We start from the raw sequence: 23,177 nt of genomic DNA, 5'->3' as shown, positions 1-23,177 counted from the left end.
TTTGATTTGAGGCCATCCAAAATTCAGATAACAACTATCAGCTGACTGGAGAGCAACAGGACAAGTAGTGATAATTACATTTGAAAAAATGCCTGAAAAATTTCCATGATCCTTGACCAGAGTTCTTACTAACCACAGTTGAATGCAACACTTTAACGATTGGTTTTTGATCACTGTTATAACACATGTTAAATGTGTTAAAATTGCCGTGAATTGCACAATGAGAAAGTTTCAGGATAATGATGAAAATCATTGTTTAATCACCGTTGACAACAAGGATGTATTTAAATATATATACGACTGTTGATGCTGCATGATCACCATCTGGATGGCAGAGTGTGATAAAACCGATCACTTTATTTCATATTGCTACTATTTATACTTCATGTTTTGGAGTTTTACAAGCATGCTTATGTACACACAGCTTCTCATTCAGTAAAGTTGTGTGTGTAACCCATTCTTTTGTTTGTCATTCTTTCTTCTTTGGAATTTTGTAGTGCATAAGATTGTCCATTTTATGAAAAATGCATGTACACTGTGAATTGTTAAAAAGACAGCATGTACACAGTCATTATCAGTGATAGCTGATAAGTTGATTCTAAAGTCTAGTTAGTAAGTTTTAATCAGGTGGCTATCTGCATCATCACAATGGCAGATTAAAGACAATGAGTAATCTTTGTCCTTTGGTGATTTAGCTACTATCATAGATAATATCTGCACTGTGCCCTCTGATAGACCCTGAGATTGGTTGAAGTAAACTATTAACCAACAGCTCAGTCATGGGATGCATTAATATTAATATGTTAATAAATCATGGATTTTATTTTAAACCTTAAATACTGTTTCCTTAGCAAAAAGAAAGTGCAGAATGATACTCAGTCCTATTCAGCTGTATGTACATGCTGAATCAGTTTTCTGCAGGTTATTGTTTTGTTAAGATTAAATAAACAAGGATGTACAAACATTAAAACATATGACATCTAGCTTGTTGTGGGATTCAAGAAATTAGAATTGAAAAAAAAAAAAAAGAAAGCCTCAAGCCAGACATGAGAGGGTGCTTTGGGAAGAGAAATGTGTCCTATCTCAGTAGGCCTGGAGGTGTGCTGGTTTTTGACTGGGCATACCTGACAACTCACTTCTAAGCTTGGTATGTTAGGTGAAGCATATATACAAACATGAAGGTCAAGTCGAGAAAAATCCTGAGTTCTCCTCAAATTAACTTTGGTCATGGTCAGCTTGTCTGGTCTACTCTATACTTTTGGCAGTAATTGTGGTTAGACATGGCCTCCATGGTTATGAATTGGCACACATGACTTGACATAAATGTAACTCTTGACTGCTGACTTCCATGAATTTCATTAGTTTATTAGCATCCTAAGTAGATGTACATACAGACCTCGGAAACTCCAACAAACTTCTAATACTGTATCTGTTGGGATCATAGACCAAAATATAGTGATTTTACATAAGTTATCTTTGTTTAATTGCTCTAAAGAGCAAATCACATCATCTGACCTTAAAAGCAAATATGTTTGATTTTTTTGTGTGTGTCTGGACTGCCTGGCACAAGCAGGGCGTTGACTGATTTATTATCATGGAGTGGTGAATGCAGACAAGCCAGTCATAGTCATTGATAGCCCAGGCTGAAACATGGTTTATTAGCCATATAAGACCATGGTGATCTGACATGTGTCAGTCTTGTTCACATGCATTAAATTCTGTTGTCATCACATGTATGTACATGTACATGTACATTAGTTAACTAAGTGCTGGCTAAGTGGCCTAAGTCTGACTGAGGGGAGAACCATTGATTGTGTACTAATGCTAAAACTGAAAAATGTGAACACCTTAACAAAGGTAGAAATTATTGACTATCTGCTGAGTGAGTCAGTATGCACTACAAACTGTAAAGGCTTCAGAGACATTATTTTAGTTTTCCTAAAATAAGGTCATAGGAATTATGCTTTGAATAATATAGAAGATCATTACATTTTCTTCTTAATCATCATTCAAGTTGCATTTCATATCTACTTAATGAAGAAACTGCTACTTAGGTGAATGCTATGGTGCCATTATTGAAGCAACAGTATTAAAGACTTTATAGCATTAGCAAGCATATGGAGGAGGCAGCTGGCAAGTAATGTGAACTGTCTGCGCATATCTTATCAGTTCTCAACTGAGACAGCATATCTTATTGCAAGCCTTCTGGCATACTGCAGAACTGTAACAATGTCACCATAAAGCCCAAAATAGGTCAGCCAGATAACAAGTGTACACAGTGGCAAAACTGAGCCATGAGATAAAGTAGTGTGGGGTTTGTCTGGCAAGTCTGGATTGTCTTATGTGGTGTAATCTCCTGCAATACTTCATTCCTATGATCTCTTTATCAATGCTCTGCACAGATAACACTATCTACAGCCAACACACCAGTGGACAAACTCCAATTTTAAATATAGTGACAGATGTCAAATTACCTGACCAAAGAACAGCATTCCATTACATTCTTTACTCAGTTTATTTTAATAATGAGCACAGATATTGCTTAATGTTCTAACCTTAATTAAAATGTGTGGGTAAAGCACAGACAAAAGAGGGGATGGGGAAGGGAAGGCATTAAGAGCTACAGAGTCTTTGCTAGAATGTTTTCATTTTCAGCACTTGTACCTTCAAGGCCACAAATATATAAAATTACTTCCTAGGTTTCCTTGTAATTCAACCTGTTAGTGAAGCCATCTTGACTTACAATTTCAAGTCGTCTGTTTGCTCAGTACAACAGCCTACGACTTTACACTGTAGGCTAATTTCATGATCTTTAGGATCTATTTTCTTTGAAGAATGAGGAAGCAGGGTTTTTTGTTCCTTTGTTTTCATTTTTTGATTATTTTTTAATTTTACAAGCTCAGTAGCTGACTGGCCAGGCCATTGTTGTAATAATTTTGTGAGAATGTTCCATTCTTTACAATAGTATGTGTCAACATCTTATTGAGAAAGGCGTGATGGCCAATCAAACATCTCTTTGCTGACCTCAAGCTGTTGTGAACGTAGAAACCTGTAAAGTGTTCAACATATCTTGTTAACAAGATGGCCCACCTTAGCCATACTGGATGGTGAAAATCCATGATGGCAGACTTCATTTATTTATTTATTTTTGATGCATGTTTTATGCTGTGCTCCAGAATATTTCACTTATATGACGGTGGCCAGCATTAGGGTGGAAGGAAAAAGATGACTGACAGCAGCCATACTGGATTACAGTGTGGCGAAAAAATCAATTCCTAAAATCCTGTTTCTGATTTGCAGCCATTGTGTAAAAATGACCTTGATTGAAAACTTCAAAATATCTGGGAAACACAAAGAATCCAGGATAGTCTGTAGCAGACATACTGGATTACATAGTGACGAAAATCAGCAAAAAAGATCCTCTTATTGTCTTATTGCAGATGCACGCATTTCACTGTTCTCTCACTGCTTTTGTAGAAAGAAACAATTATTCGACTGAAAACTAAAATTGGAGACTATTTTCTTCACATGTTAGTGGTCAGCTTTTGTGAGTGAAGAAAGCAGAACAGAGGAATCATACTTATTCAAAATTGCTGGGTTAAGTAGTTCAACTAAAAAACTTTCCTACAAAACATTAATCTTAAATTTTTCCAAGCGAAAGCAGACATTGTACTGTAATAGGAATCACTCTGTGTACGTATGTATGCTTTGGGTTTAACATCATACTTAACAATTTTTCATTTGTACGACCACAAGGAGTAATTAGGTGTGTGTACACAAACTATGCGTTCTTGTGGTAGGGTTTCCAGGCTGCCAATGCGCTGCAGACACCCAACTTTGAATGCTCTGACCTTGAGGTGACGAAAGTGGTCCTGTGCTGTTATAATGACATAACTAAAAAAAAAACATTGGTATTCAGATTTAAGGGTAGAAAACTCCAATTAAAGGGCATTGGAACATGGTACCTAACACTCGTCCTGAGGTAAAGTGGCAATGAAGACCCCAATAACTGACCAAGGAAATGCTGTACTAGTATTTTTATTGCAGGAAAACGCACTTTGTTAGTTCTGTTGATAGACAATCCTATTATTCTTTCATGCTTCTGCTCAAAGAGATATTAATCACTACAATTACAACAATTATTCTTGCATAACTTTGATTTAAAATCCAAAAACATGACAGTGGCATAAATAATAAAACATAAAGCAATAAAGCAATACTAATAGATCACCGACAAATCTGACCAACTGCAGTGCATGATTCGGATCCTTTTCCTTGATATGGAAGATCATAAAGTGAATGTTATTATCAATTACTCAACATAAAGTAAATGAAGTAAGGATGCTTGATGAAGTAAATATTTTCTCTCTTTAAGAAACCATTCATCAATACAAAACAAATCTAGAAAACATTTGGAAAACAAAACCTTAATTGTGACGTACAAAGCTGTTTATATGACTTCCCAACATTAACAATACCTGTGACAGAAAGGCTTAAATGGAAGTCAGGTACAAAACTGATACATACAAAGGTAATGATGAGCGTCATCATATTGTTACAATACGTGAAAAGTGAAAAACCCAAAATTTAAAGCACCTAAATCCAATAAAGCTCTGAACCATTCCATCTGAAAGCAAACACTGAGAAACTCGCGAGTTATCGCCCTTGAGTCTGCATAGAACGTCTACTTATCCCCCTTGATTTGAATTCTTCCAGTTATGGTTGAGCATGGTCAATGCAACCTCATAAACAAAAATTGTTTATGATCTGTAGTACAGTATACACAAAAACTCAAATTTTATACAGTGAATGATGATTCTCCCAAACACTACTGGTTTCATACAAACATGTTTCACGAGGAAATCTGTGTTCACTGTCACTTCTAGATAAGTTACTCTATTAGTCATGTGATAATTTTACTCTGTTAAAGGTCACCTGCATTCAGACCTTGATCTGTGATGATGCTGTTTCTTGGATTTGTGGGATTTGTATTTCTGAAAAGAGAAAAAATAAAAAAGGAAATAAAGACAGTATATTTATAGAAGAGTTATATGACAGAAACTGCTTAAAAAAATATATCAGCCTTTCAAACATTTACCCAGATTCTATCACAAAAATTATGACCTCGAAACATTTTTAAAAGCAGATCCCATCACTGTGACAAAAATTAGTTAGCACTAAAAATAATACCGTTAGCATAGAACTAAAACAAATAATTGTTAAATGAGATTGACATTTTTTTCCAGGTTTCATGTCATCAAAACCCTTACCCTGGCTGAACGTTCATGACTTGACGAATCACTGTCACTAGACTCTTTCCTCCTCTTCTGTTTCTCCTCTTTCTTCTCTTTAGACTTATGCTTTTTGTGCTTCTTCTTTTCCTATATAATTGATATTAATTAAAAAATGAAATGACATTCTGAAGTCATAAAATACTGTAGAGAGATAAAGAAGGCAATACACACAATGGCAATGCAGTACAACTTGACAATATGCTCAAATTCTGTGTACATGGTTCAACATCCTAAGAGAATGACAGCTGGATGCATATTTTAGGGATGATTCAGCACAAACAATGATAGACATTCAACTACAAATATACAATGCATATATGATAGTTTTCATGATCTGCTGTTTAAGCCATGAGTAGCGCAAAAACAGAAGGTCACTAGTAATGTGTTGACAAGTTTACAGAAGCTGGCAAACACGGACACGACAAGATAAAATGAGCTAAAAAAGATTCTACCTAAGTGAGGATATTTACCTTCTTTCTCTTCTTTGGTGGGGATGACCCCTCCTCCGTACCCTCGTTTATCTCTATCATTTCATCTATATCTGGAACCAGCTCGTAAGCCTTCCCTCCTGCCACGTGGAAACAGTCCTGAGTGAAGTGACCTACATCAAATCATTTGTTTCCATCACTTTTAAGGTTAGAATAGTTCTATAGCAAAAATATTGCTCCAGTTACCATGATGTATGGCGATGCAAATATCTGATTACTGCACATCACTTTAACCATGGGCCATTCACTTACAAGGGTCCTTATTGCAAGGTAACATGAAATTATTTGTGGTATGTTGCAACTAATGTGTATTAGTGCATATTTGATTTACCAAATTTACACTCTTAATAGGTGTTCTTCAAATTTAACATGTCAAAGATTTCACCAACCAACTGACGGACAGATGGGGCGACCGACTTTATAATTAGCTAATAATGACTTGCTTCCTAGCCAAACTGACCCAAGCTATGTTATGAAATATATTTTGCCTCCAGATCAAAAAAAATTTTTCCTGGATTGTGTAATCAGTCAGTCAAAATTAACGGATAAAATCAATGAGAGATTGACCCCCATGTGAGATGCTTACCTTTGGCCCCACACTTCTTGCACATAGTGTTAAGAAAAGCTCCTAATTCAATTTTCTGGATCTCCCTCTTGTGACCAGTTCTCCGTCTTTGTTCGTCCTGGCTAAAGAAAATCATCATGTTCAATAACTGTCAGTAGAAAATGGAACATACCTGTATTTGAGGCTTTTCCCCAATGGATATGTTTTATTACAGCAACTTTGGTGCAATGTTTTTTTTGGGCCACATATTTTAAATACTGTCAACAATTTCACCAAGTTCTGAAAATATTAAATTGTTATTAAAGCAATACTTTAAAATTTGGTTTTACTGTGTGGTTTCATGTATTTCTTCATTTTCTTCAACAGAAAAGGCAGCACTAGACCACATGTATATGTGTATCGATATAGAGTCACATTTAAAGTCCCAAAAAAAAAGTCTCTTTATTTTTGTGAGGTATGACAACCGAGAAATCGCAGTTGAAAGTAAGCAAAAATGCTCACATACGGAAAATCGAACGGGCCACCATCCTCTGTATTAACCAATCAAGCGCAAGATACATGTATTTCTACCCCTTGTGAAGGAGTTCCGATGTGATGTCACCTGTTGATAGTTCACCACTTTACCATGTAAAAGTAGTGCTGTTCTCCTGATTACAAGACAATTCTGATATCCTTTACAGGCAGTTTCAATGAGAATGTGGGAGTGGAGGCCTTTGGTCGTAATAATAAGGCAGACAAACTTCTCACCACAAAGTAGTGTCTTGCTTCTAATACTTAAGTGCGGTTCCAAATGTTAAAAATTTGTAATGTAATTTATACGTCTTTACGGACCCCTCTTCTGAAATATCTTGGGTTATATCTTTTGTTGTCTTTTCTTTGAAATATAAAGTTAAATACACATACAGCTGATGTCTCACTTGGTTGAAACATTCATTTGCACTGGGTTATATGAGAAGTAGAATATAGAGCATTTTTGATTTTTCTTGCTTAAAAGGCAACAGGGACAGACTAGGAGTGTCTCCTTACCCTATATACATGAATCTTTAAAGCCACTTACACCAATTCCACATTATTCACATCCAAGTCAGCACCTGTGGTTTGATTGACAACTTTCATAGACAGTCCTATTTTGCTTCCATCTTTCCTATAACACAAACAAAATCTGCAGAATATGGATTGTACAAACAAAATACTAAAAGCAAATATGTATATCTATTCAAATATCTGAATTATTTTCATACACAAGATAATGAGCTGGCAGGTAACCGAATCCATGAAATGAATATTAGTATATATATATGTATTTATTTATTTGGCTGGTGTTTTACGCCAACCTCAAGAAAATTTTACTTACACGCCGGCAGCCAGATTATGGAGAGAGGAAAATGGGCAGAGCATGGGGAAAACCAACAATCACCTGCAAGTTGCTGACAGACCTTTCCATGTGCGGCCAGAGAATATTATTACACATGTACATATTATATGTGTATAGGTAAGAGTTTCAAACAGATTTTCTTTTAAATTTTCATTTCATATCTGCACATTTAGCTGCTGAATGAACATGTCTAGGATAAACAAATTCTTACAAGAATGTGTACACTACAGCTTACACATGTATGCAGCCAGCTGAAATAACTTGCCCAAAAATGCTAAAAAAAACCCTGCAAGAAAATGGTTTCTTTTCAGTAGTTTGTGAATAGAGACAAAACCATTTACTCTCTCTCTCTTCCTCTGTGGATCACAAATATTATTAGTTACATGGTTACTCAGTGATAGGATACGCAAATATATGATGTCAATAATCCTCAGCGAGGTGTCAGCCAATCCCAATATCATGATTATTCACACCATATATTTGCGTATCCTTTCACTGAGTAACCATGTAACGAATTTATTCTGCAAAACCCATCAATTCTATGCAGAAGACCAATGTATGGTTGAATTGCTGAATACAACCATTGTATGCACCACCAAACAAAGGGAGATAACCGACTTACCAGACACATTTGATGTCTGGAGAATTTGAGAATACATCTGTACCCCACATGAATGTTATTGCCCTTTGAAAAGCAGAGTATTTTGTTTGATGTGGGATAATAATTAATTATTAAGGAATAACACTGCCTTCCCCGCTCCACACCCCAAACAACAACACAGCAAGCTGTGTTGATACATGTGCTTACACCGTGTGAGATCACTTTACAGTAAACCATTTCTCCTTTACTCAGCATCTCTGATGGGTCATCCACTCGTGTCCTAGACATTTGAGACTTGTGAACCAGACCTGTCAACAATAAAAACAAAACAGCGGCGGATACTCGATTTTATTTTTATCCACCAGAGTATATTAAGGAATAAAAAAGAACGATAAATATCTGATAAAGACATGGTTTCAATGTTGCTGACTAAAATGGAATAAACACATTCTTTTGGCAGCATGAAAATTCCAGTGGGATTGGTCTATCCATGAACACAAGTAGAGTATCTATTTTGCTGCAAGAAAATAACAGAATTTGTTGAAACTAACCTACAGCTATTAAACAAAATTTAACAAGATTAACATCGACACGAGCTTATAGCATCTCATGGGCACATGATAATGTGGGGTGAGGAAATGGTGTGACTAAACTAGAAATCTAAAATTGTTAGCCTTATGTAAGTAAACTGAAGTGTTTCCACAGACTGCACAGATTTACTACATGGAGCACATAGTATGTCTATTGGGATGTCAACACATGGGGTTTGGAAACAGATTAGTATAAAATTCTTCAAGTATTTACATGCACTATCCCAAACACATATTTATGCAAATACAACTACATAATACATGTATCTAATTTCACAAATGCTATATTTTCTAACCTTGTCGTCTGCTACCTGGAATTCTGACAAACACACCATATTGTTGAATGGCAGCCACCTGAAATTCGATATAAAGATAAGTTTTATATGAAACAGATGTGCTCACCACAATGTGAAATGGTGACTTGATTCGCTTAATTAGACTATACAAGATTTCAGCAAACTGTGGATCACAGAAACGCCAACTGACAAACATTAAATTACTGGTGGAAACAAGTGATCTTCATGAATTCATGTGAATTCAAATATAAACTTCATGTCAGACCCGGCAAAAAGCAGTTAACATTTTAGGGGCCCTTGTTGGCTGAGACAATAAAAGTGCTGGCTTAAAACAATTGTCAGGCTCTTGACCACTGAGGCTGTGTGTTAGAATCCAGTTCCTCTTGCTCTGGTTTTACGTCAGAAGGTTGTGGTTTACTATGGGCATTCCGGTTTCCTCCAACCTGTCTCATAAAGTTGATCTTCGTCATCAGTGATTGATTGATGTTTAACACTGTACTCAAGAACGTTTCACCAACGTCTTACTTTAGTTCTATACAATATGACTGTGTTTTATATAATTCTGACTTGACACACTGACTTGAGTTATACAGATGACTACGGCATGGTAAGGTTTATGGGTGTAACAGACACTGATACCCTAGGCTACACTGGGAGTGGGAGTGACAGGGCGTAATGCCACCTTGCTTGGGCTAGGGTTTATGTGACAGTGAAAGACGTCTTTTATCTTTCTATACATTAAAATATGACCACAGTAAAGATTAAAATTCGATTAAGGCTCAGGCATGACTAGTACCTCTCCCTGGAATACACTGTAAAGTTCTGGCGGCGGTCCGAAGTCACCGGACTGTCGCCTCTCCCCTCGGTTAGAATCTGGACACCTTCTTGACATCGTTCAACCTTCGCAGATACGGTAACCAAACTTATTCCAATTACATGGGTGCAAGGATTGCAAAAAACGTTTTCGAAAGAAAATCAATTTTCTCGCCACATATGATACTGAAGTAAATTCAAACTAGCCACGTTAAAGTGAAGCTATCGATCTTTGATGCAGGTCCAACAATCTTAAATTTTGCAGCGACAATTCGCGCGCCTCTACACGCGATCTAGTAAAATCCGGACTAAATGGGAAAACGAAGGAACACTATTTCCAAAATCAGGACTAAATACATAGACGAACAAACATTATATGATATACATTATGCGTTTGTCGCCAAAAAAATAAATATGGCTTTCAGGCCCTTGATGAGATATGCGATCAAAGGATGGACTCGCTGCGACTGTCCAGACCTTGATGTAGGTTGTGGGAAGTTCGAATCCAGTTCTGACGGTTGGTTGCCATCTCAGTATGCCTATGGAGGTAGAATTGATTCTGCCTCCATCGTCATCACAAGGCTGTATCAGCGCTTTGTCCATGGAAATTTTGTGCCTATATCTTGATAAATTCTCTAATCGTCTAAGATGATTGAGCTTATTTAAATGTTTTTCACCAAAGCTTTACTCAATCATTATAAATCACCTATTCATATTTTCACATACGTTTGCATGAGCTTATCAATATACTGTACACAGCTCAGTCCTGCACAAAAGCACAATTGCCTTGTGCTTAATCCTGTAACGTCTCTCGTGAAAGCCATTAAGTATGTGGAATTTTCTGTCATATTCTATATAAATGTATCAATCTGCATAATTTCGGTCAACTTTTGCTTAAATTTTTGTTATACCTCCATGTCATCAGATTACACCGTAGTAGGACATGCTGGGTAGCAAATTACTGTAAATTGGAAATACGGTGTAGTATGACATCCAACACCAATCTATTAATATCAATGATTATTGGCCAGTGATTGCTGAATTACCAATGGAGAGCAACAGTTCAGGCTTTGTACTACAAGAATCTGTGCCACACTGTAAACCTTGCCTAATACTGTTCTGTTGCGATACATGCATACAAAGTGAAATATTCTGGAATTCTGGAACAACTAAACACCAGGTCAGCCCATCAATTTGTCAATTTTTTTTGTATCAATCAATATTTCTGCATGTCAGCACATGCTCTTCCTATCATGCATGTACACAAAATGAAGAGAGAAGACAAAAAGCAACACTGACAACAGATTACATTTTTAAGAAAATGCTATATAGGCCTATTAACCGATGTCCACTTGCCCAATTTGTGAAGAAGACGTATCTTCATTAAGGACACAGCCTCCATGTGTTAGGTTTAATAATGAAACTGAGGGCAATGATGGCCACAAGGCCATGTGTATATCTCAAAATAATGAGCCACCTATTCAAAACTTCTATGCATTCTATGATGTAATTCATAGAAATATATTTTCTTCCTCCCAGAGAGCGTACATTTAGTAAAATAGACACTAAAATCCAATAGGGTGAGGAGAAAATTTTACTGGAACTCCATTACTAAATTTTGCTGTTGTAGAAGAAATATGCATAAACATGTCACAAGCTGTAATTTTACTGAAAATAACAATATATTGATTTTAAATTTAGTGTTGGATGAATCCTGCTAGTGCAAATAACAAAACCTGTTAAAAATTTCATCCCTGTGCTTTAGAATTGTGTACAATTACAAATTTTCAAATGAAACCCACAAGTCTGGTTCGGGAATTTTTTTTGTTCTGCAAAACGGGATCATTTGCTACTTTTCATTTGCTTGGCAGCAGCCTTCTTCTTCATCATCTGTAGACGTTTATCAGCATTCATCACAGACACGGCACCTCCAGAGCTCGATGACTTGTGTGGCCCTCCCGAAGACTTTCCACTCTGTTTGGACCCATGACCTGAGCTGGAACTGCGTTCTGACTGGTCAAGTTTTGGAGCTGAGCTAGTGGACAATCTGTGCTGTTCTATCTTTGAGCTGGTGGACTTGACTGGGTCTGGCTTGACAGAGCTCTGTCTGGAGCTATCCGCCTTGGCCTTGGTACTGTCGGAGGAGGCCTTTCCAGAAAGATTGGCAGCTAAACTGGCTAGGCCGCTCAATGGCTTGGCAGCGGATGCTGCGGTATCCCTGGACGATGAGGGCTGGAAAAAGCAGACAAGAAAACAAGTGGGATAACTTAACATTTATTTATTTGATTAGTATTTTAGACCGTACTCAAGAATATTTCACTTATATGAAACTGGTCAGAGCCCTGGGAAACCCACGACCATCTGCAGGCTGCTAACAGACCTTCCCACGTACGTCAGGAGAGGAAGTCAACATGAGCTTGACTCGAACTCACAGCAACTGCATTGGTTTGAGGCTCCCGAATCACTGCACCCTGCTGGCGTTCTAACCCCCTCAGCCATTGAGGCCTCCTATACTTTTACAGACTGTAAAAATAACAAGGTCTGATGATATAAAGACTGGGGAGAATACGGCAAACATCTGTGATGAGATCTGATGTATGGACTGAGCAATAACAGCAAACTAGTGTGACAAGGTCTGGTAAAATGGCTGAAAATACAACAACAAAGAAGTGTGGTGAAGTCTGATGTAAAGATTTGAAAGATAACAGCAAACATCGAAGACAAGATCTGATGCAAGGACTGAAGAGAAAACAGCTAACAAGTGTGACAAGGTCTAATGTAAAGACAGAAAGATGACAGAGAACAAGTGTGACAAGGTCCAATGTAAGGACTGGAAAGATAACAGCTGTAACAATGCATTATATGTAAATATTGTTGTTGTTGTTTTTTTGTTTTTTTTTTGAGCTGAAATGATCTCTCATTCAATTCTACTGATTGATTTTTCATAATGAACACATTTTTTTTTTTTTATCTAAAGTTACTAAGTACTAACCACACTGCAGAATTTACTCATACTCCAAGAACACACATTTCAGATACTGAGAATGGCAGCTGTCTATCTCTGGATTAGAGAAAAAGTTCTCATAAGATTTGATTAAGAACAAATACCTTTAAAGGCTCTGTTCTTCGGAATGGGAAAAGTCCTGTTTGTTCACTTTTCACTGATTTACTGCCACTGCCAGGATCTTTGGGTCCACTAGATAATGCAGACTTCTGCTTGGAGGACTTGACAGCCACCTAAGGGCACAAACAACATAATGATAAACAGTTCAACAAAGTCTTTAAAAGCATATCTCTTTTCGATAATAGTGAGTGAGTGCTTGGGGTTTAACGTCGTACTTAACAACGTTTCAGTCTTATGATGATGAAGGAGTCCTTACAGTGCATGTAATGTTCCTCCTTGTTGCAGGATGGATTTCCACCGGTCTTTAACTTAGTGCTGCTTCACTGAGACGCCTTACCGAAGGCAACTAAGCCACCCTGCTGATTATACTGATTACCACTGATTATCATTATACTGATACGGGTCAACCAGTCTGCACTTCATCCCTTCATGCTGAACGCCAAGCAAGGAAGTTACAACTTCCTCTTTTGAAGTCTTAGGTGTAACTCGACCCAGGATTGACCCTTAATCTAGCGAAGTGGACGCTCTACCAACTGTGCTATTGGGGCAGGTCCTTTCGATAATAAGAGAGTTGGAGAAAAATGTACAGAAGAATTTCTGTTGATAAGACACTATTTAACAGTATTATTTTCTGACAAAGGTTTACATAATGATATCATGGATTGTTACCTACCATTTTCTTGAATGTCTTGGCACACCTGGAACAATACCAGACAAAACGGGGGTCAGTGACGTCTTGCTCAGTGACCGGGGGGCGGTGGCAGTCCTAGGGACACACAACATCACACACTTCAGAAAATCACCCGAATGTAAGATACATTAGATAAGACTAACTCGTTGAACAAACTGAAAACAATGCTGACTGCATTACTGCAGAAGAATAAATTGGCAAAAGAAATGAAAACAACCTTGCAGACTTTGGTAATATCCAGTGATTCAGCTTAGGGATAGTAGCCAAATTCTGTGCAAGAACCAATTGTTCACGATCTGAGGACTTCACGTCTGGTGAATTTTGAAAGAGATTGGGAGGCCAGCCCAATAATTTCACTAAGATGTACACTGGGAAAGTAAGACAGAATTAATGAGTCACACAAATACACCTTTACTGTTGCACACCAGGCATACATTGACACATTCCCTACCTGATGATAAAGACTGTGACACTCCTGACATTCCACCAGCTGATTTCCAGATGTCAAATCAAAGGATCTGCCAGGGAAAAGAAAGATAAAAGCTTTACATATGAAGGGGACAGAATACAGACACAATCACTGAACATATAGTGTAATCATTATTTTGGATTTATAGGTGTTTTTATTACAATACGTCTACCAGCTATTTAAGGAAGGCTCCCTTATACAGTATGATTGCGGTTAGGTTTATGGGTGGAAGAAGACAAGAAGAGTCAGGTAGTAGCACCATTCAACTCGTGATACCTGAGTAACCTGACAAAGCTCAAGACTTAACCTGGCACAGAATCAGCAAAGTATAATTATACCTGTAGGGAGTCAAAATTTTACCAGGTTTAGGCAGTGGCTAAATTGAGTTTAAAAAAAAATTACCAACCAATGTGGAATCTTTTTTAGAAAACAAGGCAAATTTCATGTTACACTGTGTAATTATCTATAGATTTCTGTAAATATTCACTTCACAGTTTCACTTGTTAACTGATTTTGAGAAAAACAGAAATGACTTTTTCCAATAAAAACTGATAGCTTGCAAAATACATTTACAGGTTTGGGCAAGAATAAAAAGAACTTAGTTAAAAGTAAATCTAGAATCTCAAAAATGCTAACAATGTCCTCTATACAATACATTTACATATAGAATTTCAGCCCATTAATTAGGAAAATTCCCAAAAGAATTTAAAATGCTGACCCATATTCATTGGTGACAGCGCTTAAGTCAGCAGATTTCTTGGCAACAATTTAACATGTAATAAACTTCTTATTCTGATCTAAGTTTAACAGGTTGTTGCCTCATAAAGTTATAGTGGATATTCCTTTTTTGCCTTATTGGCTCATGGTTTTATTATGTTCCGTGTCTTCATTGACTGTCGATATATTTAATGTAAACAGCACACTACAATTTCAATCAATTTCAAAAGCCACAGCCAAAAAAAAACAAAAAAGAACACACACATAATGCTTTGGCAATCAGGACGGCTTTCGCAGAGTTCCGTCGCTAATTACTAGGGCTGCCATTAGTGATTATGGTGGACAAAATCTCACCCGGAGTTTGCTACTCTTACCTGCACACAATGCATGCTATCCCTAAATCAAAGGCAAAGTCATCAGCATCCAGACTTTTATTGTCCTCTGAGTCAGAGCTGATTACTGTCACCTCAGCTTTGGCTTTCTTCTCTTGTTCCTTTTTGTCCAGTTCTCTTTCTTTCTTCTCCTTTTCCTTAGCGTCTCTTTCCTTCTCACGTCTTTCCTTTTCTCTTTCCTTCTCTTTCTCTCTCTCTTTCTCCCTGCTCTTCTCCTTCTCTCTTGATTTTGACTTCTCCTCTTTCCCGTCTTTGCCTCCATCCAGCCTTGGTTTCTTCCCACCTTGAGAGGTAAGATCTGATAAGTCCTGCTTTACCTGTTGTTATTATATATGTAAGAAAAGACATACTTAGAGTCAAATTATCTTTCATCTACATGCACATGAATATTCATTGCATTATATACATGTATTATTTGCCTATAAATATTTTTGAAGTTGTTTATCAAGGACACCCACTGCTCCACTCCTAAGCGAACTGATTATATCTGACAATAAACTTATCAATTTGACAACAATGATAAATACAAGAAATCAAGAATTTACCAGGAGAAAGCTACAGTAGACATACATGTATGAAAAGGAGTATGCATTAGTTTGTGATGCCAGCATGACATTTTCACATACTACATTTAAAATTCAGAAGAAACAACAATCAAATACATAAGCTGACTTAAACAGAACAGCTTGATGTACTTGTTGTACATTGTACGAACTTTTTCAAAGGTTCTTTTCTCTGCTTCCCTTTTCTTTTCTTCCTCTATTTTGTTGCTGTGGCGAGAAGACGATGAATTGGGCTTATCACCATCTTTGCCATCTTTCTGTAAAATCATAATTAAATATTAACATGAAACTCACTAGCCACAAATCTAATAAACATGAATCAAAGAAAATGGTACAATCAAATATATCTCAGAATACATTATCGTAAATAACTGAACACATTTAAGGAACATCAAACAGTGTGATATATTTGTCAATATTTATCAAATATAAAAACAGACTTGAAATTTATAAATTTAACCCAACACTACATGAAGTAAGTGAAACTGCCGCATTAAAATTACACAAAACTTTAACAAAAATTATATCTGAAAGAAGTTATATAACATTTTTCTCACAAACCTTAGAAGTCTGCCCTTTCCTCTGGGCTATTACATCATCTAGTAACTGTTTCAGCTGATCAGCTGAGTCTTTACTCTTTGAGTGAAGCAGTTTTAATGCTTTAACAAATAACGGGTCCAGTTCAAAGGTGGTCATGGCTAGTACTGGAAACAGCACTAGTCTGTCACAGGCCTTCTGTTCCTAGAAGAAAAATGAAGGAATAAATCATATTATTATAAATAAGAGGAGTCACAGTAAATTCTCACCTTTTAGACAGTAAAAGCCTGCCTTATCCCATCTGAGTCCCATAACAAAGTACTCTATTTATTTCTTCGATAGTTGCTTTACACCCACTCAAGAATATTTCACTTATATGAAGGCAGCCAGCATTATGTTGGGAGGAAACCAGACAAGAGACTGGTGGAAACCCACGACCATCTACTGGTTGCTGATAAACCTTCCCACTTACAAGCCAGCCAAAGTTTTCTAAGTAAGATGGCGCTATGTTTGTTTTATAATATATGACTCTCCTGAACTCTAGATTACATTCGATATTTATGCAATCAATCCATAATCAGCTTATTCAACATTCGAACATTATCCCGCTATCCTTGACGATAACTTTGCTACAATAATTTGATGTCAGAGTTATTCAGGCTTGTCAGATAGGCACATTGGGTAAGGGGAAAAAAGTGAAAGAACAGCTCTCTACTGCTTAGCTGATTTCGATATAGTTGTAGTTCAACATACACTCAGTCTACAGGTGATGTAGACCAAGTGTGACTAGTCTCACTTTTCCGCTATTATACACGACCGCTTTGAAAACTGAATTTGAACTGTTTTAATTAAGCATAAGTCAGTCAATAACACACGCTGACAACAGAGATCTTTCCCTACAGGTTATCTAAGTTCTGCCTTCTATGCCGGTACATCATTTATACATCACAGTATGGTACATTATTCTTATAACTTTTGCACCATCAACAACACAATTTTAAGGCTAAAATACATACAAGTACAAACAGATTTCGTGCTGCCCTGTTCGGTTTTCTTTTTTTTTTCTCAAGCTTTTACGACATGTCGTTAAGCCCCACTTTACGGCAAGGAATTCCCAGACACTTACAGGGATTCCCCCAGTTTAGCAGAAATTTCTGGAACAAAAGTGTTTTGATCAGATTTTCAGCGAAATAGCGAGAGTAGTCTGGGTTACAAGCTCATGTCATGTTCGGGGTGATTGTTTCTGGACGATTAGTAAGTGATTTCGCAAGAACAAGTCATTACAAACCACAAAGCAGAAGCAATTCTTTCTGTTTCATAAATTAGTCTAGTAAGAACACTTGTAGTTGTATTTGAATTGGGCTGTGTTCTTTGTAAACAACCTGCATGGTGAAAGAGGGACAAATGGAGTTACTTAATTGGACGAGTGGTATAGTCTGCTGATCTAAATGGACGCAGTGCCTGTACTATAATTTTTAAAATTCTGATACAGTATATCCCAGGTTAAAGCCTGGAGATTTATGAGGTGTCACCCGGGCCTTCATTATATAGACGGGTGTAGTTTTCCCTGGGTGCATCTACGTTTCCTCCACCATGTCCACCCACAAACATAATTATCGTCATAGTTAAGAACTCTGAATTGAAACAAGTACATTCAGAAATGGAAGTATTTACATATATCTACAAACTTAAATGAAATAAATAAATTTCTTACTAGAAGACATTTGAAAAGATAAGACTATACTGTAAGCATACACTATGCGGTTTATAGTCTTTAGACAAAAGCCTGAATATGTATATATACTTGCATATTATTATTGCCATATTGTTAATGTGGCACACTTAATATATTATGATTCTTGTGTGGTATATCTGTAATTGTTTTCAGGTGCAGACAGAATTCCAGCAGGTAGGGGAGACCCAGTTCCTCTTTACCATACCAGATGCGGATAGCATAAACCACATTGTCGTGTTTATGACAGGTCAGACCCCATTTCCAGATGGACTGGGTGGGGCAGGTATGTTCTTCAGCTATATAGTGCGTACATGTACATATTTAAACCCAGAATCAACGTACTGAATCAGGCCAAGCTTGAAAATTCTTTCATGGACAAAACAGAACTGGCTGATTTAAAAAGATACTTTAATGAAGCTAACATTGAGAGAAAACACAGTTTCTGTCAGAATCCCTGAAAAAAATTTCAAGTGAAAAGCCATTCTTGAACACCAAACAAACATATTTTTAATGATGGCCTTAGAAAATTTTGTTTTATGAAAACACATGGTAGGAAAGTGTCACTGTTCCGTCAAACAGGAGAGCAGGTTTTTATTGAGTACAGCTTTGTGTGATGCTTTTTTGCAGCGGGTTTATCGTGGTAATTGAATTAAAACAAAAGCATGTATTGATCATTGTACATGAACATGTATTTTTTCTTTGATGAGTATAGTGTAGTTTAATGTTATCATATGCTTGCTTGAATCTCTGGTCAGTTGATTTCTGTGGGCTTTTCTAGTTTCCTCCACCTATTTTAAAAGAAAGACATTAAACACCAATGAGATAAACATCTAAATTTTGTTGTTATAATGTTTGTTTCTTTATTTCTTTTTCAGTTTACTTCTCCTGGCCAAATTCAAAGGACTCTAGTCAAACCTGGCAGCTCCTTGGACATATCACCAATACAAAGCCAAGTGCTATTTTTAAAATATCAAAGTTAAAATCAGGTGAGATACTTTCAAAACCCGTCTAGATGTATCTCTTTATTGATTGAATCATTTTCTTTGACAGTGTCTTGAAAATTTTACAGAAAATGAGGTCAAACTGATAAAGCCAAATAATGTATATTGATATGGTCTTACCTGACAGCATACATCAAAATATAATCAACATCTATAAAGAACATCATACAGACATTTAATAATAATATTCAATATATCCAGTACTCAGCTTTTACCTTGTTATGTATAATGTTGTGACTTAACAGTTGTGGTGAATGATATAATTGATAATATATATTTATAAGTTGTAATCTGTGTGTAATGTTGCCATTAAAAAACTGTTAAGAGACAGGGTAGTATGAATTGAACCATTTGGTGCATACAATTGGCCATTTTGTTGTGGTTTACAAATTCAAAAGAAGCGCATATCACAAGGCACTAAAGGGTGGTTACTTGATGAAAAACAGTGTGAAGCTGTATGTGATTTACTGTTAATCTCTTTAAATTTCATTAGGTTTTTCACCAATTTGCAACACCAGAGGGATTAGTTGGTGAAAAATTCCATGAAAGTAAGGGTGATACTGTGCCTGAGATATTCTTCAGTTATATATAGAAGTCCTTTAAGGAAGGCATAACAGTGATCAAGATATTGCTTATTCTGTTTCAGGTGCTTCTGGCAGTGATGCCGCAGTCAGTAACATGTTTAACAGTGGGATAGGAGTGCAGAACGTCAATGCTCAGATTGGGATATCTGTAGAACCGCTGACTCAACTAGCTCAGCAGTCTCCCGACTCAGCAACAGCAGCTACAAACACACTACCCATGATGGAGGAGTTCATTCAGAAAATGGTGGAGAACTTTGTGAACTACGCTTCCTCATTTTGTATCACACAAGCAGACATGACACCCAACCCCTCAGAGACATACGTGCCTCTCAGTAGCCTGTCAAAGTGGTTTGAAAACTTTAAGAGACGATTGCAGCAAAACCCGTATTTCTGGAAATCTTGAGATGGTGTATGGCATTTTACTATTTAATTACGCACTGAAACAGTGACAATACATGTACACTCTAGGGGATGTAAGCTGTGCCTTCTAGAGGTGTTTTATACTTTGATATGGTGGGACTGAAAACAGACCACACGTGAAGATGTACGTGTGGTTTCACTGTACTTTGTGTTGTTTTTAAGAAGTTTGTGAAGCTGGACAGCTGTTGTGAGACAATCCATTTACTGTCAATAAAAGTTGCTGAACTAACTTTTAACCTGGTTTTACAGATATAATATTTGGTTAAAGGGTTCAAACAATTATATCTGTCAGATTCTCCACTTTTGGAATGCAGTTGTTTCATATCAAATATCTTACAGGATGGCTGGCAAGATGTTTTTGCTGTGCATTACAGGTCATATAAATTTGAAGCCACTGGAACTTTAGCCAATCATAATTAATGCGTGCTGCTGAAATTATGGTCTAAGGTTTTAGTTTAAAATTAATAAATGTCAGGCCACTGAGAATACGTTCATTCATGGATGCATTTTAACATGTGACTTTGTTACTACAATAGTACAGTAAAATTATTACTGTATATCTAAAAACAAATTTTTAGTCAATGGATAAGGGCTGAGGTGGATAGCATGCCAAGGTGGCATAATGGCCCATGAGCCTCTAACCAATGTGGTCACTGTGAGTCCAAGTTCAGCTCATGCTGGCTTCCTCCCCAGCCATACATGAGAAGGTCTGCCAGTAACCTGCAGATGGTCCTGGTTTCCTCCCGCCCTAATGCTAGGCATAAAATACAAATCAAAAAAAAAAAAAAATCAGTCAATAAGAGCTAGCAATATGATCAGCTGCATGACACTATCAACAAGCTGCAGAGGCTTACACTGAGAGGCCACTCTTGATTTTCTGTGGCATCCTTGAATCTACAGAACTGAGAATCTACTGACTCCACAAAACATAATAAAGTAACAAGTGCAGTCACCACTGAAAAAATTCCTTCCTTATGAAATATATGCCACAAACTGATTTTCTGCCTCTAAGCCCTTTTGGAGAACTGATGGATGTATGGTTTGTGTCACTAACTATGAGAAACTGTCTCACTGTCACAAGTTGTTTTGGAGATGTGAATGATATAGCTACCATTTGTTTACCAGCTGTCACTAAGCATAGCTGGCTTTGCCCGTTAATCCTTAAAGCGGCTATTCATGCAGATTTTATCTAAGAGGAACAAATGTTCTGTATTTACCAAGGATAGCTCAAATGATTGCATTTCAGTAAATATCACTCTCGTATCTGTACTATTTATGGTGTATAAATCATTCTAAAGTTTGAGAACGTTATGTGACCAGCATTATTCATTTTTGGAACTTTATTACTGTTTTAACGTGAGTGCATTGACGAGACTGATATTTTATGGAAGGTAATTATTTGGGCTGTATTCTGAAAAAATAGTAAACTTTCATTGGACTTGCTCTGATCGAATTCTTTTGCCTCCGGTTTGTCAAACTGCTGATGGATATGAGCTTTGTTCAGGGGCTGTGGATCCGAGGGTGAGTGGAGTGAATTATTAAAAAAAAAAGAAAAAAAGATTTGGGTCTACGAATGACTGACACTCCCTTCCACTCCCCACCCCACCACACCCCTTCACACGCACGCTTGGGATCTGGCTCTGTTGCCATTGTCGCATGAATGGCCACCAAAGCGTTGTCGAAATAGGGGCAGACAAAATCATATCCGGAGATTCCGTCAATTCAACTTATATTGAGATAAGGCTGGTAAACGGTGCGAAGCACCAGCTCGCCCTAAGAGGTGGCTTTGAAACCTCCTGGACTAAATTTATTTCAACATCTACAGTACAGCAATAACTTCAAATTGCTATGAGAAAAATGTATGTTGTCACCCCATTCACTGGGCCAAAATTTATTTTCATGTAACATGCAATGGGTTTCCGGCAAAATGTCCAATTGCAATTCTTCAGGAACTGAAAGAGAACGCCAGGTCATTCCTTTCGTCTGACGGTAGGCCCCCTGTTCAGGGAGCCTACAGATGATCGTGGGCTTCCCCCGTTCTGTACGGTTTCTTCCATCATATAATGCTGGCCGCCGTCGTGAAATTCAAATAAACTTGAGTACGGAGTGAAACGAAACAATCACTTACGTCGTGCACAGTACAGACCCTCCGTTGTTTGCTCGATAAAGCCTGCTGTTAGTTATCTCGAATCTTCTATCCGTCACGTTTGCCTTTGGCACACCAGCCTCTGGTCAAGACAGCTGTCCTTTCCAGTATCTGGCAACAAGGGCAGTGGAAGTAAATTAAGATTGCCCAGACTATCTCAGCCCAATAGGCGAGGGTACAGGGGCCGCCTAGACCCCGGAAGCTATGGACCGCTAGACGGCCGCAGAGACGTTGAAAGCGATTTCTGGCGTCTGAAATTAGGAACTATAGTAAGATATATGAAGTGCTAAATTCTTATTATTGACGCACATATCGGTGCCGAGTAGTGCACCGATTTTAGTAAGGCAAATTAGTGAGAGTACATCGGAGAACATTTCTAACGTGAATTTGTAACGACTTTCGGACAGTATTTTGTCTTCAGACTGGTACGTATGGGTAATTCTAAGTCCTTATGGGTAATTCTTACATGTGGTTCTTATGGGTAGGCGTACCTAGATAGAAATTAGAAAAGAAAAACAAAATAACTTATAAATTAGTTGGTGATACATACACACACACACACACACACACACACACACACACACACACACACACAGATACATACATATATATATATATATATATATATATATGTTCGGAGAACATTTCCAAAGTGAATTTAACAACTTTTAGGCAGTATTTTGTCTTCAGACTGGTAATGATGGGTAATTCTAAGTCCTTACGGGTACTTATGGGTAATCCTTACATGTGGTCCTTATGGGTAGGTGTACCTAGGT

At 37.3% G+C, this 23,177-nt stretch overlaps 3 protein-coding genes across 3 annotated transcripts; 1 reads left to right on the top strand and 2 right to left on the bottom strand.

Moving 5' to 3' along the window:
* Positions 1-3,223: 3,223 nt before the first annotated feature.
* LOC135469208 (zinc finger CCHC domain-containing protein 17-like) lies at positions 3,224-10,341 on the bottom strand. The gene is made up of 8 exons (XM_064747763.1): positions 10,006-10,341; positions 9,210-9,267; positions 8,533-8,631; positions 7,405-7,486; positions 6,369-6,469; positions 5,765-5,895; positions 5,271-5,381; positions 3,224-4,994 (listed from the first exon to the last, which is right to left on the bottom strand). The coding sequence occupies exons 1-8, from the start codon at positions 10,099-10,101 to the stop codon at positions 4,932-4,934; spliced, it is 741 nt and encodes a 246-aa protein (XP_064603833.1). The 5' UTR covers positions 10,102-10,341; the 3' UTR covers positions 3,224-4,931.
* Positions 10,342-11,141: 800 nt separating this feature from the next.
* Positions 11,142-17,569, bottom strand: LOC135468647 (integrator complex subunit 12-like). Its single transcript, XM_064747013.1, has 8 exons — positions 17,532-17,569; positions 16,540-16,719; positions 16,131-16,235; positions 15,398-15,732; positions 14,289-14,355; positions 13,820-13,912; positions 13,131-13,259; positions 11,142-12,254 (listed from the first exon to the last, which is right to left on the bottom strand). The coding sequence occupies exons 2-8, from the start codon at positions 16,672-16,674 to the stop codon at positions 11,865-11,867; spliced, it is 1,254 nt and encodes a 417-aa protein (XP_064603083.1). The 5' UTR covers positions 16,675-16,719; positions 17,532-17,569; the 3' UTR covers positions 11,142-11,864.
* Positions 17,570-17,640: 71 nt separating this feature from the next.
* Positions 17,641-20,495, top strand: LOC135468599 (protein OPI10 homolog). The gene is made up of 4 exons (XM_064746940.1): positions 17,641-17,769; positions 18,404-18,533; positions 19,126-19,236; positions 19,898-20,495. The coding sequence occupies exons 1-4, from the start codon at positions 17,740-17,742 to the stop codon at positions 20,236-20,238; spliced, it is 612 nt and encodes a 203-aa protein (XP_064603010.1). The 5' UTR covers positions 17,641-17,739; the 3' UTR covers positions 20,239-20,495.
* Positions 20,496-23,177: the final 2,682 nt, after the last annotated feature.

Source organism: Liolophura sinensis, chromosome 6, assembly GCF_032854445.1.
Source record: "Liolophura sinensis isolate JHLJ2023 chromosome 6, CUHK_Ljap_v2, whole genome shotgun sequence".
Taxonomy (NCBI): Eukaryota; Metazoa; Mollusca; class Polyplacophora; order Chitonida; family Chitonidae; genus Liolophura; species Liolophura sinensis.
The sequence above is the reverse complement of the archived record's forward strand: the minus strand, read 5'-3'. Positions and strand labels throughout refer to the sequence as shown.